This window comes from Anarhichas minor, unplaced genomic scaffold (assembly GCF_050575085.1).
Source record: "Anarhichas minor isolate MPS153535 unplaced genomic scaffold, ASM5057508v1 ptg000074l, whole genome shotgun sequence".
In the NCBI taxonomy this organism is placed as follows: Eukaryota; Metazoa; Chordata; class Actinopteri; order Perciformes; family Anarhichadidae; genus Anarhichas; species Anarhichas minor.
In genome coordinates this window covers 5688875-5704926 of record NW_027466520.1, presented here as the reverse complement: position 1 = coordinate 5704926, position 16052 = coordinate 5688875, and the positions used below count along the sequence as shown (strand labels likewise).

General features: G+C 41.3%; 3 protein-coding genes across 4 annotated transcripts in view; 1 reads left to right on the top strand and 2 right to left on the bottom strand.

Annotated features, from left to right (window-relative positions):
- lmbr1 (limb development membrane protein 1) overlaps positions 1 to 4476 on the bottom strand; it is a 28087-nt gene extending 23611 nt beyond the window's left edge. Inside the window, exons 1-3 of one of the 2 annotated variants that reach the window (XM_076080801.1) lie at positions 4225 to 4476; positions 1548 to 1620; positions 278 to 317 (exon numbers count right to left, since the gene is read on the bottom strand). In XM_076080801.1, the coding sequence (XP_075936916.1) occupies positions 278 to 317; positions 1548 to 1620; positions 4225 to 4287 (176 nt within the window). In that variant the 5' untranslated portion in view covers positions 4288 to 4476. The remainder of the gene's footprint in view (positions 1 to 277; positions 318 to 1547; positions 1621 to 4224) is intronic. The other variant, XM_076080800.1, reaches the window with a different exon arrangement.
- A 70-nt stretch (positions 4477 to 4546) lies between these two features.
- Positions 4547 to 11482, top strand: nom1 (nucleolar protein with MIF4G domain 1). Its single transcript, XM_076080798.1, has 11 exons — positions 4547 to 5747; positions 5844 to 5956; positions 6153 to 6348; positions 6580 to 6903; positions 7026 to 7136; positions 7523 to 7693; positions 8342 to 8463; positions 8584 to 8716; positions 10050 to 10181; positions 10289 to 10398; positions 10975 to 11482. The coding sequence occupies exons 1-11, from the start codon at positions 4764 to 4766 to the stop codon at positions 11150 to 11152; spliced, it is 2574 nt and encodes an 857-aa protein (XP_075936913.1). The 5' UTR covers positions 4547 to 4763; the 3' UTR covers positions 11153 to 11482.
- A 2256-nt stretch (positions 11483 to 13738) lies between these two features.
- On the bottom strand, positions 13739 to 16052 carry mnx1 (motor neuron and pancreas homeobox 1). The gene is made up of 3 exons (XM_076080772.1): positions 15569 to 16052; positions 14620 to 14780; positions 13739 to 14184 (listed from the first exon to the last, which is right to left on the bottom strand). Exons 1-3 carry the CDS (start codon positions 16050 to 16052, stop codon positions 13894 to 13896), a joined length of 936 nt encoding a protein of 311 aa, XP_075936887.1. The 3' UTR covers positions 13739 to 13893.

Genomic DNA, 16052 nt, shown 5'->3' with positions numbered 1-16052 from the left:
CTAGAAAACAAGACGTAAATGATGACTCCATTATGAAAGCAGGTGCAGATTTAGCTTCTGTTAATCTCGTAATCAATTCATTGTTTCAGCTCAAATTAGCAACATTGAATTCAAATATTTCTTTACTCAAATAGCGGACTAACTTTCTAAACAGATTTGCTTTCTTGATATGATTTATGATTTATAATTCCTAAAATAAATATATAGTTGAAAGCTAGTCGCCACCATTTCTAAAATACATTGTTCAAAAAAGCAGAATGAACTCCGGTTTACTCACGATATTCTATTGACAACAGCATCTTCATCCTCGTGGTCGTCTATGAAGGAAACCAAAATGCTTCAGTCACAACACTTTTGAGCTGCATCAGCTGCACACTTCATACATCACATCTTACATCAAACAGTACTAAGAAGAACACAGCGTGTATCTGTTGAAGCAGAGTTAAACATCTGATATTTCCCCTTCCCTCTCGGCCGATACCAACATGCATTAGTGTAGTGTTAGTTCAAAACAGCCTAGGTATTTGAAACATGCCTAACTTAAAGGACCTTTAATGTTATTTCTCTCCATGCATCTGTGATTGTTTCCAAAACAATGTAAACCACATCATCAGACAGTTATGTGGAGGTGCTCCTATTCCTTGAAAACATTTTTAACTAAAACTAAATAGAAATTGTGAAATGTTTAAATTTCATAGCAGAAACAGCTAACTGGTCCCCTCCCATCATCAGTCTAGTTATCAACTGCACCCTTGGTAGACATAGTGTGCTAAAAAAGAGAATGATCTCATAATCATCTCAATATGCGAGACAGTAGATGAGAAAGTAGTGCATGTAATGCCGCTTTATATTTTACAAAGGATGAGGCTCCAAACCCGCTGGTGTCAGGAGAAGAGCAGCCTAGATTTCTACTGTACACAACTCCAGAAGGGATTTCTGGTGCAAAGTGGTCTACTTTCCAAATGAGACAAGGGAAGCCTCGGTGACCTGGACATATGAAATGTGTCCTGGGAAAACGGGATACAGGTCATAATGTTTTCTCCTTCATAACTAGGTCTCATTTTGTATTTCCAGTCCATTCCTCCCTGCTGTAGCTCAAACGTCTCACAGATGTTACAGAGGAAGAAAACATATCCTTCCGTTAGAGGTCCCTTGAGTCGCCATTGTTGCTTTTATCACTAACCTGCTGCGTCACACTTATTATTACGTGACCAATTGTCTTCATCTTGCCGCCAGCCCTTAAAGCTCTTCTGGGCGGATTCAGTTCACACTGATAAAGAGCTGCCCTGTGGTAGATTACTCTACACGCATGGGTGTGGTGTCTCACGCAAACACATAAATCCTTCTTGGAAATGACTTCCCTTCAGTCAAAACACACACAATGAAGGGCTCTGTCTGTGGGCAAATACAGCACAACCAGACTGTGAACATGGGTCCTCCACGGACGCATTTCTGCCGCGTAAGTGTTACAGTTTGATGCTTTAAGACGGTGAAATCAGACAGATTTCTGTTCCCACGGAGTGAGAGCTCATATTTGACACACTTACCGCTCTTCCTCTTGTATCTAGTGATGATGAAGTAGGACACAATGTAGAGGACTGCAAACAGGAGGAAGCAAATCTGAAACGACAACAGAGGAAATCTCGGTTTAAGGATTTTCTTGGTCTGTCGATGAGTCAGCACTCACAGTCATTAGCAAGCAGTTATTGACAGGTCACCCAGCAGATTTCAAACATAAGTTCTCCACTTCCTGTGACTGTGTGTCCCATATTATGGACTATGGTATTGTTATGCTACACTGCAACTTATAGTTATCAACTCATCAACTGATTATTTTGTAGAGTAAACTATAAAAGTGTCTTGAGCCCATGGTGATGTACTTAACTAACTAGTTTTGAGGGAACAGTCCAATAGTTTATAGTTTCGTTTTTTAGAGATTGTTTGTGGAGCGCTTCTCATTTCTAGTCTCGCAAGCTCCAGAATATCGAGTGCATGCAGACTTGCTCAACCGATTCTGCCAATCTGCCCCCATGTTCTAATAATACTCACTAAGTATGTGTGCAGTATGTAAATGTACATGTTTGCTGTCCAAAAATAGCGCTACATGTGGTTTAAGCCCGTTGAAGTGTGCAAATTCAGAAGAAAAAAAAGTTATGCCCTCCCCAGTATTACAGAAATCATTCACTACTAATGTAAAGCTCAACATGACCCATTTATTTGATCACAAAGAACAACAGGGAGTAATGCATCATTGTTTTCCAACATCAGACGTACATATCAGGCCAACAGTACATGCAAAGTGGTCCAGAAAGGACCAATGCACGGAATTTATTGGGTAACCGCTGCCTTCAAAACAAGCTGGATGGTCTTACAGAAGGATCCCGTTCCACATCGCCCCCTTCTACTGTGACAGTGACCTAACTAATGTTAGAAACTCCCACTTCAGCACTTTGCAGCCAACGCCACTACCACTAGCGAAGTTATCGCTCTATACAGAGTAACACTTTAAGCAACGGAAAAGAAGCAAGTCATAACAGTTTGCACGCATCCCCAACGAATTTAGCAACGGTATTTCACACCTTTATGCTACATGAACTCAAGCTGGAGGTGAGGGACGGTAATGACTGTTTTCAGAGAAGATCTTACAATTCCTGCAAGAAGAACTGATCCGTATGACTTCGTGCACTATAGTAAATGTTATTATTTGACTTTTTGTCAGCAGTAATCTCATTTCCGATGTGTCAACATTAGATAGAGTAGATAACCTGATTAACAGAGGTCGGCTGAAGAAACCTAAATACCAGGCCATGTATCATGGCATTAGCTGGGTGTATGAAAAGTGTGTGGAAGAGACCGTGGAAAGGAAGAGTAACAAGATGTTGTAAAAGTGTGTTGTAAGCACACGTTATATTGTCTCCTAGTGGTTGTTCAGATTCAGCGATGTCACAATTTTACATTTTGTTCAACAGAGTGCATCTCTGTTTCCACAAGTATGTGATAATGATGTTACCTCCTTGTTTGGAGGTGGTGGTGGAAAATGTAATTACTGACCGAAGCACAAGATAGTCTCACTGTATCCCGTGTTAACTTTCTCACAGTGAACCGGTTTGCTGTGCATTCTTCAACGTCAGAAACACTTTCCCACACTTCAGATCTAATAGGAGTGTACCATCTTGTCCCTGAGTCATGTGTTTACCAACACGAAAGTTAACCAACAGTAACCTTGGCTTGCAAAATAAGCATGCGCCACAATAAATATAATTTTACGCCTGCAGAAATCAATCCATAAGCTGACCCACATTAAGACGTTACAGTGCCATTACAGCATCGTGCAAAAGGCATCTTACGATAAGAATGTTGATACGGGATACTGAGAGAGATACTTAGGACAACATGTGTACGCTAAAGCTGAGCTGTTCAGCTTGTCTGATGGTGAAACATTTGATAGTTTGAAGCTATAAGTCTAGCGCAACAGCAAGTTTCATTGCATGACAATAGTTTATAAGTTATATTATCTATTGTCGCATGCATTTGCAGGTGGCCAGAACACAGAGGCATTAAGGACACCAAAAGTTAAGTTGCAGTGGTGAAACATTCGCCAGACATCTTCTTACATATAATATTACACTGCAAACTACTTCTTTCCTTAAACACAAACTAAAGTATGTTACAATCATCCAATCAGAGGAACTCATCAGAAATTAAGGACATTTAACTCAAAGGCCTCGACCTTAAATCATCACAACTAAGAGATGAAACATGAAATGCATGTATTGATTAAACTATTGAGGGGTATGCTTAAACCTACATCAAGCTCTCATGATATTGTACGTCCAGGTTGAATGAGGGAGATGTCCTCCAGTCCTCTCTCAGCCTGTATAACTGAGGACTGGGACATTGTGTCCACGTCCCAGATAAAGATCTTGCAGGTTTATTTATAACAAGTCTGTCCCAATATCAATCAATACACCAGCGAAGTTAATACACTGATAATAAACTAGTTACTACTGCTCGCTAACGTTAGCGAACTTTAATTACCGCGTTGTTTTTTAAATGTAATGCAGATTTGACTTATAATAAGACGTGTTTTGGGTGCGTCACAAAATGAACAGTTAAATTCTCCCGTGTCCAAACTGACAGGTGAAGCTAACGTTAGCTACCGTTGACGTCGCTGAGCGGTAGAGGACGTTGTTAGCCTGCTAGCCTCCACTAGCCGTTACTTACGATGTACTCTCGAACTTGGCTGTGGAAATTCTGCTCTCTGATAGTAACATCGTCTTCTTCCATTCTTCATATTGCAAATACAAAAAAAAGCTACAGATTCACAGCATGGTTGGTTGCGTGCAACTGGCACCACAACGGCAACAACTCCCGGTGTCTTCTTCTTCTTCTTCTTCTTCCCTCTGCAAATATATTGCCCCGACTGGTTAAGAGACAGTTTACATCGGAGGAAAACCGCTCCGTGTTAAAAAAAAAAAAAAAGAAAAACGCCCCATAATAAAGTACGTCATCACTTGGCGCCAGGTCTTCGGCGTGCCCTGGAAGGAAATGGTCACGTGCTTGTGGGTCAAATACACAGTTTTCCTCATGGAGATGCATGTGCAGTTCAAGGTATTTATGTGTTTAAAGTAGGCGAGAGTTGCTTTACGTCTGTAGTTTGTTTTAAACCCTCTGTAGTTCAGCTAAGTGTCTGTAGCTGCATTCTGAAAGAAGGGTAACAGCCGGTTGAGTCAGCGTCTGTACCTTGAGTTTAATTTGTAGAGATGAAGGTGAAAGTGAAGCAGAAGAGCAAGAATAAGAAGGGTAATGTTGTGTTACACAAGTACTTGGTGGCTGTGGATGAGTTTATTAAAAGCAAAAGTGGCGCTGAAGAAGGGGAAAATGACCATGGCTTGAGATTTGTAAAAAAGAAGAGTAGGAAGGAGCTACGTAAAGAACAGCGAAAAATGAAAAAAGCCAAAATGAAAAATTATTATGAGGGTAAACCGACCCTCAGTTTACCCCTCGATGGTGGTGAAAACTCGGAAATAGTAGCTGAGGAACCGCAGCAGCAGAAAAAGAAGAAAATGGAGAAAACAGAGAAAGAGATGTTAAAAACACAGTCCAGAAGTGCTACTACAAAGAAACCAGACGGCTCTAAGACACCTTCATCTTCCAAGAAAGCAAAGGAAGCAAAGAAAGTAAAGAAATCCAATACGCTTCAAGAATCGAGGAAAATGGCACTTCTGGAGGCAAATGAAGACGAGGACAGAGAAATAAAGAAATTAGAGAAACGCCTGGGATTAAACAAGAGGAAAAACAAGAAGACTCTCCCTCAGTCCTTTGTGGCTGACGGACTCGATTACATCCTTGGTGTGCTGGACTCTGGCTCGACGACTGTGGGGTTGTATGATGAGGATGATGAGGACATGGACATGGACAAGGCCAAGGATAACTTTGAAAAACTTGATGACAATGACTCTCAGCCGTCGGATGAGGACGGAGAACATGGAGATGAGATTGCGAGTGAAGGCAGTGATGAAGATATGGCTTCAGTTGACGAGGAAAACGAGGTGGATGATGATGATGATGATGATGATGATGGCGACGACGATGATGATGATGACGATGAAATGGTTGAGGAGAAGGAAATGGAGGCCGAGCTGGATGAGAGTGATGCAGCTGACTCAGACAATGAAAATGATGGTGAAACAGAGGAAGAAGCAGACACCCGTGACACAACGACAGCAGGCTTAAATTCAGAAACTGTGAGTTCAGAACTATTTCTTTATTATTGTCACAGCATCGACATCTCGTTGGCTGCGTAATGGATCTAATTGTAAGATACTTCTTCCAATGTCTAGGTCAGCGCTGCAGCAGGAAAGTACGTGCCGCCTCACTTAAGAGGCGCTGGAGATGAGAAGCGCAAAGCTGAGCTCGAAAAACTGAAGAGGAACGTGAAAGGCCTGCTGAACAGGTAACTGTAGCATAATAGCACATTCTCCCTCTCAAAATGTATGACTAGTAGCTTATGACTGTTGTTTCCTAGTGTTAGCAAACATTAATTTGATATTGCTGTGTCTGTTCTTACTGGTCAATGTCACAGTAACGCCTGATTTCTGAGCTCTGTTAGAATTACCAGTGATAATTCGTCGTTTTTCTATCTTCTTCAGGCTGACTGAGCCCAACATGGCGTCCATCAGTGGTCAGCTGGAGGAGCTGTACATGAGCTCCAGCAGGAAGGACATGAATGACACCCTAACAGAGGTGCTACTAGCAGCCTGCGTCACCCCGTCCCTGATGCCTGACAGACTCCTGATGGAGCACGTCCTGCTTGTGAGCATCCTCCATCACGCCGTCGGGTTAGAGGTAAACAAACCCCTTTAACTCATGCTTGGATGGACATTAACTTTTATATTATAACTTATGTTTTGAGGTTTTCTTTAACCCTAACTTTCAGGTTTGTCTAACCCCAACTTACTGTGATGTTATATTCACCCATTGTTTATCATATGTCATCGTCCACAGATATTAACGTACATAAATCCAATCACAACATGAATCACAAGTTTGTAATATTTCCTTTTGATGATTTTCCAGGTGGGAGCCCAATTTCTGGAGACGGTCGTACGAAAGTTTGACGAGGTGTACAAGAACCCATCGGAAAGCAAAGAATGCGACAACCTGGTCGCCATTGTCGGTCACCTCTATAACTTCCAGGTGGTGCATTCTGTCCTCATCTTTGACATCCTGAAACTTTTTGTTGGCGCCTTTACAGAGAAGGACATTGAGCTAGTTTTGTTAGTGCTGAGGAATGTCGGCTTCGCCCTGAGGAAGGACGACGCTCTGGCTCTCAAGGAGCTCATCTGTGAGGGCCAACGCAAGGCCCGCGACACGGGGTCGAAGTTCCAGGATCAGACCAGGGTAGGGCAAACAGAATGACCTCTTACTTGAATTACCTTTCATTCACCAGGCGTCGTTAATTACATCAAATGTTCTGGTGATGGCTACAGCATTGTGTATTTGACCTCTGAATTATGTATCAGGTGCGTTTCATGCTGGAAACCATGCTGGCTCTGAAGAACAACGATATGCGGAAGATCCCGGGCTACGATCCTGAGCCTTTGGAGAAACTGAGGAAGCTGCAGAGGACTCTGGTGAGTGATTTTCACATCATGACTTATTTTGTTTGAAATATCCTTATTTTACTACATTAATGAAAACCAATTTAGATTTTTAATATGTAGCTTTTAGGCAGTGGTATTATTCCTCATACTGAACACGGTTATTGTGTTCTTACAAGATCGTTGTTTTCATAGTAGCTTCCACTTGTTCCACCAGGTGGCCCTAGAGTACCACCTCTACAGGCCTAAAGTCCAGAGTGTTAGGGATGCTTTCGTCATCATCATGACCATTCATTGAAGCAGTTTTAACAGTTGTTTACTTCACGATTGCTAATTTGGTGTCCTTCTTTGATGTTTTATGACTGGCGTTTGCCTCCTAAGTGCGCTTATGGCTAATCCCTGGCAAATGTGTTACTCAGGTACAGCGGCGTGCAGGAGGCAGCGACATGAAACTGAGGGTGTCTCTGGACAATCTCCTGGCAGCAGAGCAAGTGGGCCGCTGGTGGATCGTCGGCTCGTCGTGGAGCGGAGCGCCCATGATCGGAGAGCAAGGGAACACGACCTCAAAACAGAGTACTGCTGGAGGACAGGTAGAGTACTGGAACACAGTAGAGAGTAGGAGAGTAGTCCCGGTGCAGGTCTGCATGGGTGCTAGGCATCTTTTGATGTAAAAGGTATCAGCCATGCCATGTTAGGGAAAGCATATACTGAACGTATCGCGTCCCATTTTGTCTGTGTTGCAGCATTTATAGTATCTGTAGTATTTTATTTTATTTATTCAATTTCTGATTTAACTAATTTATCTTATCATGAACTTTTACTTTTTTTTTATTAAAGGTACATTTTTTGCCACTCTGAATTGTATTTGTTGGTGCATCGTCGGTAGTGTTTTATACTTTCCTTTATTAGTCAACGCAAATTGGTGAGTATTAGGTCTGGGTATCAAACCTCAATACTTAAAAAACAAGTATCAAAAACAGTCTAGTTTCCCAGTTCACATTTGTAATCGTGTTTACTTATTCCTTGCCAAATTTAAACTGTTTTATTTAGACTTTATTCAGTTCTTGTACTGTTGCTTGTGTTTGGACAAAATGTAACATTTGAGGAGCTTGTAGCAAAACATAGTGTTGATACAAAAACTAATTAAAAATGATACCCCGGGTTTAGTCGGTATTATTCATTAATGTCAGCACTTTAAGTGTATTTTTCACTTTACTGTTATTTTTGATTCATTTCAGTTTAGTGCCAAAGTTTTGGATCTGGCTAGGAAACAGAGGATGAACACTGAGGTCAGAAGAAACATCTTCTGTGTGATAATGACCAGCGAAGATTACCTGGATGCTTTCGAGAAGCTGCTCAGGTTTGTTATCGCTCACCTCTACAGTGTGTCTCCATGTTACGTTGGTTGACCAAAGAAGGAAATATGACATGCTTGTTTTAACCGTAATGTTATGAAGCCTTTTGTTTGCTCTGTGTGAAGGATGGGCCTGAAGGACAAGCAGGAGAGGGAGATTGTTCATGTTCTGATGGACTGCTGTCTGCAGGAGAAAGCCTTCAATGCCTATTACGCCGTACTGGGAGAGAAATTCTGCTCCCACGATCGTCGCTTTCAGGTAATCAGCTGGTAAAACCCTCACCTCGACGACTGAGAATAGAAAATAAAACTACTCCCACTTACACAGAACCTTGCAAATATACAGACCCAGTTCTAGATCTCCATCTCTTATCAATCACAACATCATCAATAAACTTGCCCCGGTTCCACAAAAGCTTAATTGGCTACCACCACAATGATTAGAACATACAATTAACAGTCATTCTCCGAGACAATTGTTTGATCTGTAAACACATAAAATTGTTATCTCAAGAGCAGTAAATATGAAAAAAAAAGTACCATCTCAAGACTTCTTCCTTACTAATTTGCAATATCCGTACCAAAATTATTTTGATCTATATAAAAGCTGTAGCTATGCAAATTAATGTTATTTTAATTGTGTGTTAATATGCTAATTCATTTGTGGGGTAAATCAATAGTTTAGTTTATAAAAGATTATAAAAATCATGGAATATGCCAAGTACAATTTCCTAAAGCCCAGGCTGATGATATTAAATTGCTTGTTTTGTCCAACCAGCACCCCGAACCCGAAAGATATTTTATTTACTATCACATAAGACACGGAAAAGCAGCCAATCCTCAAAATGTTAGTAGCTGCAAGTAGGGAATGTCTGACATTTATGTCTTAAAATGGACTAATATTAATATAATTTCCCGCTGTACAAATGCCGATGCTCAGATCAAGTAATTACAATTATCAGATTGAGAGAGGAAATCTCTAATTGCTTGTATGAATGTTGTATTTTCAGTAAATGATAACGGTACCATTTAAAGCCATAGTACACTCTGTATGTGGTCCTTATTTGAATATAAATCATGTGGACACTAAAGATCTAATGGAAATTTTACTGCGGTATAGGATGGTGGTTTTAAAGTTGGAGAGGCCATTTTACTGTACATGTCATGATGAGAAAATATGGAAGAGTTGCATTTATGTTTGAATTACCGGCTGGACGTGTGTGACCACCCAGTCTGTTCCACTACGTATGACCTGCGTCGTGTGGCCTGTAGTTCACCTCTGCAGTGTGGGAGCCTCTCGCACCTCTCACCTCTGATATTATTTGACTCAAACTGTGACTACAAACAATGGGGGCAAGACCACACTTCCTACTTTGCGGCCGCGGGTCCGTATCGGAGACTGATGACCATTGTCCTCATCAAAGAGCTCCAACCAGAGCTGGTGGGAATGTTTGCTTTTCACATGTAAACTGGATCTGGATGAGAGGATTACCTATGCAGAGCTGGTTTCTGTTCGCTATAGTTTCTGCTCCTCTTTTGGGGAACCATTCAGTGCAGTTATTAAATCATTTTGATGTCCTATATTCTCCAAGATGACTTTCCAGTTCAGCCTATGGGACAAGCTGAGGGAGCTGTCCAACCTTCCCAGCAGCACCTTTAACAACTTGGTTCAGCTGGTAACCCTCTTCCTTCAGAAGAAGTGCCTTTCCCTCTCCGTACTCAAAGTAAGTGACCTGTCGTGTGTAGGTTTTTACTATATCACATTTATGTATTTGATGTTGTAAATTGAATTAAATCTTGAAACCTAATCACCAGGGTCTTCTCTGTGTAGGTAATAGAGTTTGGCGAACTAGACAAGCCCACGGTGCGCTTCTTGCGTCAGGTGCTCACCAAACTGCTAAAAGACATGGAGCCCGAGGACCTCGCCAGCATGTTTGGAAGGTGAGCCTGTACATACACTTACTTCTTACAGGTTTGGAGATTTAAATATGTTAATGAATGCAAAATAAGAACAGGGAAACGAGAGTGTACAGCCTGGCTAGCAACTCTGCAATGCTGTACTCGTAGGCAAAGCCGTGATCGGAGCTTAATGATAACATCAGCATGCTAACATGCTCGCAAATGCTATGCTAACATGATAATGTTTCGCAAGCATAATATTTACCATGTTCACCATCTTAGTTTAGTGTTTTCACATTAGTAATTTCAAATAAGCGCAACTGAGACTGACAGGAATGTCATTAGTTTTGCAGGTTTGATTATAAACCAAAGTATCGGACGGTATTTGACCTCATGGTGGTGCTTGATGAAAAGTCAGGGGATGACTGGAGTCGGATGGATTCATCCTCTGGAAACAACGAATGTCCTTATTTTCATGGCAATCCATCCAATAGATATTTCGGTTTGGATGAAATGTTCACCTCTATTAGCCCGCATCTTGTAAAACGACTCCTCTTTACTGCTTCGCACCATGTGAACATCTGACATCAATGTCCTTTATTGTTTCCCATCCGCCAGGATTTCAGGAATTCCCAAGCTAGGAATGCTGCGGGAGGGCTTGAAGCTTTTCATCAGCCACTTTCTGCTGAAGAATGCCCAGACGAAGGGACCAGCTGAGCAAGCAGCGACGTTGTCAGAGCGCGCTCAGGTCGCCACCAAAGCCATGGAGGCCAAAGAGGCCAAGCTCAAACTGTAAAACACTTACACACGCAACCACACACACCAGAAGCCCAACAGATGTTCGCAACCAGAAGAACAGAAGAAGACTTTGTCTCTTGACACAAAGAACCCAAACCTGCAGTTTTCTTCAAAGAAGAATAGATATGTTTTTGAAATTAAATGAATGTTTTTGCTATGAGGAGGCCTTGTACATAATTGTTACCATGAATATTTTTAAATTTGGAAGATATGGATGCCTTTAGACACGCGTCAGTCATCAGACTTTGTGTATGTATTATTTTAATACAGTGTGTGGTTTGGTTCAGCTTTATTGTTCTGCAATAAATAACTACAGATTTGAAAGCAATACCTTGGTTATTTTTATTTCCTACATCTATTATGGCGCTTATACGTATATTTAGAGTGTCGCAATTTTAAAAGCATCAGTCACAAAAGCCTCAATAACCACCAACATTTTGCCTAAAGCTTTGACTCCTTTGTAGAGAGAAAGGAACTATTTTCTCTAACATCAGCTCTCATTTCTTCTTCTTCTATGCCTTACTGTTCTTTATCTGAGATCTCCGTCACGAAGGCAGTGCCCAGCAAGAGTTAATATTGTCGAGTCCGTACGCCCGGAGCTATTCTGCTGGGCTTTACTAAGTCTATTTACTCTTGCACAAAATAAAGCACATCATAAATAAAGTCTTTCTCAGCCTTAAATGCAACCGATTAGTGAATATTTGTATGTTGTTATCCTTCTCTGTTGATATTTCCACTTGGCTTGCTGCGAGTGTGACACAAATGAGAGCGGTGAGAATAGAGAGCGACGGCGGTGTCGTCCGTTCTGTGTTTACACACCCTAATATGATCCAGGGGCCTTAAGTCTACCCTATTCTGTTTGCTCGCTGACACCAGTATCTGCCCGCGTGGTTAGCATAGCAGAGTCATTCTGTTACATTTGATACTTGCTCCTATTAATTAGCTCCATTGGTGTGGCCTGTATCAATCTGAGGCTGGAGTGTGGCCTCAGGTCATGAATGGGCCACCAGAGGAAATGTCCTTTAGTCCACAAAGTATACTGTAGCCTCATGTTGAAGGGAGAGATGTTTTAATTACATGGAACATTTAAGACGCAGTGTCCGCTTTGTTCTTGAGTAGCGGGGATGTTTTTGTTTGAGAAATGATGGAGACTACTGGTTGAAAAACTTGAGAATCTGTCAAGTTAGAAGGTGGAGATAGTGGGATCAATGGGCTCACTGTGCAGTCCATACACTGGCCATTGTCTGCAGCCGGGAGCCAGCCAGTTGCCATCGGCTTTACCTGGTGTGTTCTGTTTGGGTTTGACCCTCAGCTGAACTTTGATTTAGTCAGCTAAAGCAAACAGCTGAAGATAACCAACAGATCGCTCAGTAATCCTGTTGCAAATGGCACATAATCAGTCAACCCCGTTTAACGCTGATGACTGCGGGAACATTGGTAACAAGTATAGGACCATAGTGTAGACTGTGTATTCTGTAAAGTAATGCATAGTGTAAACAGTGTACAGATGAGTTATTAAACCGGCCCTATAGCCCGGTCACATTGGTAATCAAAATGTTAAAATAAAAGAATATAGGCTGAAAGAAGATCAAATTAGGTATTGACATATTAGTTAAAAACACACCCTATAAAGACATGCTTGTTTAGGTAGGAAAAGCAGGCTGATGGGATGTTTTGTTTGCATTTGAGGAAGTCCACTCTTTTTTTTTTTCTTGAGCCCATGCAAATTACATACAGCACTTTGTTTTTACATTGAATTAAAACACCAGACATTCTTATACCAGTCTATGTCTATGCTATGGGACTAGTAACAAAGTAGAATATAATTCAAATCGGTTTTTATCAAAAAAAACCACATTTAAAACATTTGTTGTTAATGCTAAATACGTTTTAAATGATCTCAGCCCTGAAAATAGTGCCCGAGCAGCCAAGTTGTCGCTCAACAAGCCATTTAGAAGGTTTTATTAATGCGAGCCCATTGCCTGTGTGGTGTGAAATGTTTCCTCCATCTGACTGCCTCCTCGCTGTTTGCTCTCACTGCACGTTTGCACAGATCCGACAGCGCTATTAACAGTAATTCCCATGACCCGAGCTGTCAGAGCACGGAGGAAAACACGAGCCTCTGTTCGCATCCGCGCTGAAACACTGCGAGTAAATCGTAAATCAAAGGACTATTTTTTTTTTTTTTGCGCCAAAAATGCCAACTGAGTTTTTATATAAAAACTTTTTTTATTTCACATTGTTTGCACCAAGAGAGACGCTAAACAATAATTTAGCATGCACGGGGATGACCATTTTATAAATACAGTATAGAAAAATAAACATAACATTTTTATTTTTTTTTATCAGCGTGATATGACACATTACGGAACACCACAAAGAACAAAATTAGACAAATACCAGCGGGCTGTTTACTGTAGTGAGGGCTACATGATATTACTGACAAACTATTGCAGCAGGGAAAGATTGCAAAGTCCCGAGCCAGTTTACAGCGTTGGAATATAAACCATGCAACATGTCACAGTTCAGAGTGCTGAATGATGCTCCTAGTATGAATCTCCTGCTTTATTGCTTGATTATGACACCAAGACCATCTATTCTTGACCTCAATTTTATTCTTTTTATGAAAAAAAAATGCCATGAAGGGTGATTAGAGGTTGGATTACATGCAACTGCATTTTTATAGCAAAAATCCCCCCCAGAGTCATTACAAATGGAGATCGCCACGTTCGTCCTTCTTCAAGGCTGCGGACTTATATCACTGGTGTGATTCCTCTCGTCGTCTGAAGAGCAGTCTGACGAGTTGTACAGGAAATTGTCGCCCTCGTCGTCGTCGTCACTGTCTCTAAAGTCTCTTATTCTGCCATTTTTTGAGTCTGTCTTGCTCTTATAGTCCGACTTTTCGAGTCCGTCAGATTTATCCTGTCCGCCCTTGTTGCCTTTCTGCTTCTCGGCCTCCTGGGCGGCCTGCTCTTTGGCCTTCTTACTTCTCTTCCACTTCATGCGTCTGTTCTGGAACCAGATTTTAACCTGAGGAAATGAAGATAATTTACTCTAAGTGGTTTAAACAGGATTCTACCTGTGCGTAACTATGCGTAAAGATTGCGTAAAGTTCACCAGTCCACCTGACATTGACCTCTGCTGCGGTGTTTCAATTATCCTACAGTGAAAATATTGTTCTTTTTTTAACCCTTGAATTAAAATGGAAATAAAATATCAACGACACGATCTAACTGCCATTTGCCCAATGGCAAATTGAAACAATTGGAGTGAAAGGAAAAGTACTTCTGGACAAAGTCTAAAAAAGTCAGGATGCAGGTCATCAATTTCTCAATTATTTTCTGAAAACTAAACCAGCTTAAAATAACCTTGTGTATACCTTTTAAAAAAAATCATTGAATTCTTTAAACAGGGGAACTAAATTGTTAGAAAAAAAAAAAAAGTAATCGCTGTAAGAAATATTACCTGAGTTTCTGTCAGCATGAGGGACGTCGCCACTTCAAAGCGCTTCGGTCGTGACAGGTACTTATTCAGTTTGAATTGATGTTCCAGCTCCAGCAGCTGCTGACTTGTGAATGCAGTTCTTGGTCTTCTGCACTTGCCAAGCAAGTTAGACTGAGCCTGAGCTGCAACAACAGAAAAAAAAACATCAATACCATCTACTAAATTAAGAGATTTGTGTGCATAACGAATAGTCTTCTTATGACTGATTAGAAAATAACAATACTTTAGTATTGTAAAGGGAATATAGCACAACATTGACAGCCCTCTGTTGTTATGGTGTAATAAAATATAATTGTCTATGTGCTCCCTGCTTAAACAACAAGGTCGTCCACCTATGAATATCTCCATAGAGAAGCTATTTGCCACTCCATTTTGAACAAATCTGTTAAAACGAGCAGAGACAAAAAAGGTAGTATCTGGTGAGCAAATCGCATGTCAACTGTGGGTTTCACACTACTCCGCTACTTTCCCACTGTCCATTATCTGTCCATTTTAGTTCCTCTTAGAAAAACCATCACTCTACAGCCTCTTCATTCAGAAGATCATAATAAGTGAGGGAAATAGTGCGCCATGAAAATATAATAAACTACTTATTTGTTTAGCTAAATAAGAATGTAATGCCTTCCATGTCTGAGTCTTTAGCACAGTGACATAATCTGTCTTGAAGCAGCATCATGTAGGCCAACATAATTTATATATATATATATATATATATATATATATATATATGTATAATAATATAAGCAAAACTCTAACAAACAAAGCAAACTTTTTGGGTACCATGGCACATTTTTAGATCAGCCTGCCACCATACATAACCAAAGATGCATCTATTATTATTATTGTTATTATTATATGATGTATTTGTAGTAAAAATGCCAGAACATTCTGTTATGAAACAGCTACTTACAATTAAAGTCAGACATTTTGGGCAGCATCATCCCGGCCGTGGAGACCCGGAGCCAGTGGTCCAGCTGGAAGGTGCTGGCTGTCAGTTTGATGGGATCGCTGTGGTGGTGATGGGAGACATGTGGATAGGAGTAGGACAGGGCAGGGTGTTGGCCTGCGAGCGCTGCTGCAGAGTAGGTGTACATGGGATGGCCGTAGAGAGCCTGCGCGGGGATCCCTGCGGTACTCTGCGGATGTAATCCAACCATGCTGTGCGGACTGTTGAGGAAACCCGGTTTCGGAATCAACCCGCAGCTGGAAATCCTCGGTGGAGACGGCGTCTCGGTGCGTAAAGAATCGGCGCCGGTCAGCTCCAGGGCTGACACACTTCCAGACGACGGGATGGAGGAGGACAGGGACGTCACAAGCGCGAGCGGAGAGGTCTGCACCTTGGGGGAATAGTCTGCTAACAGCGCGTCAATACGAAAGTTTTTAGATTTCTCCAT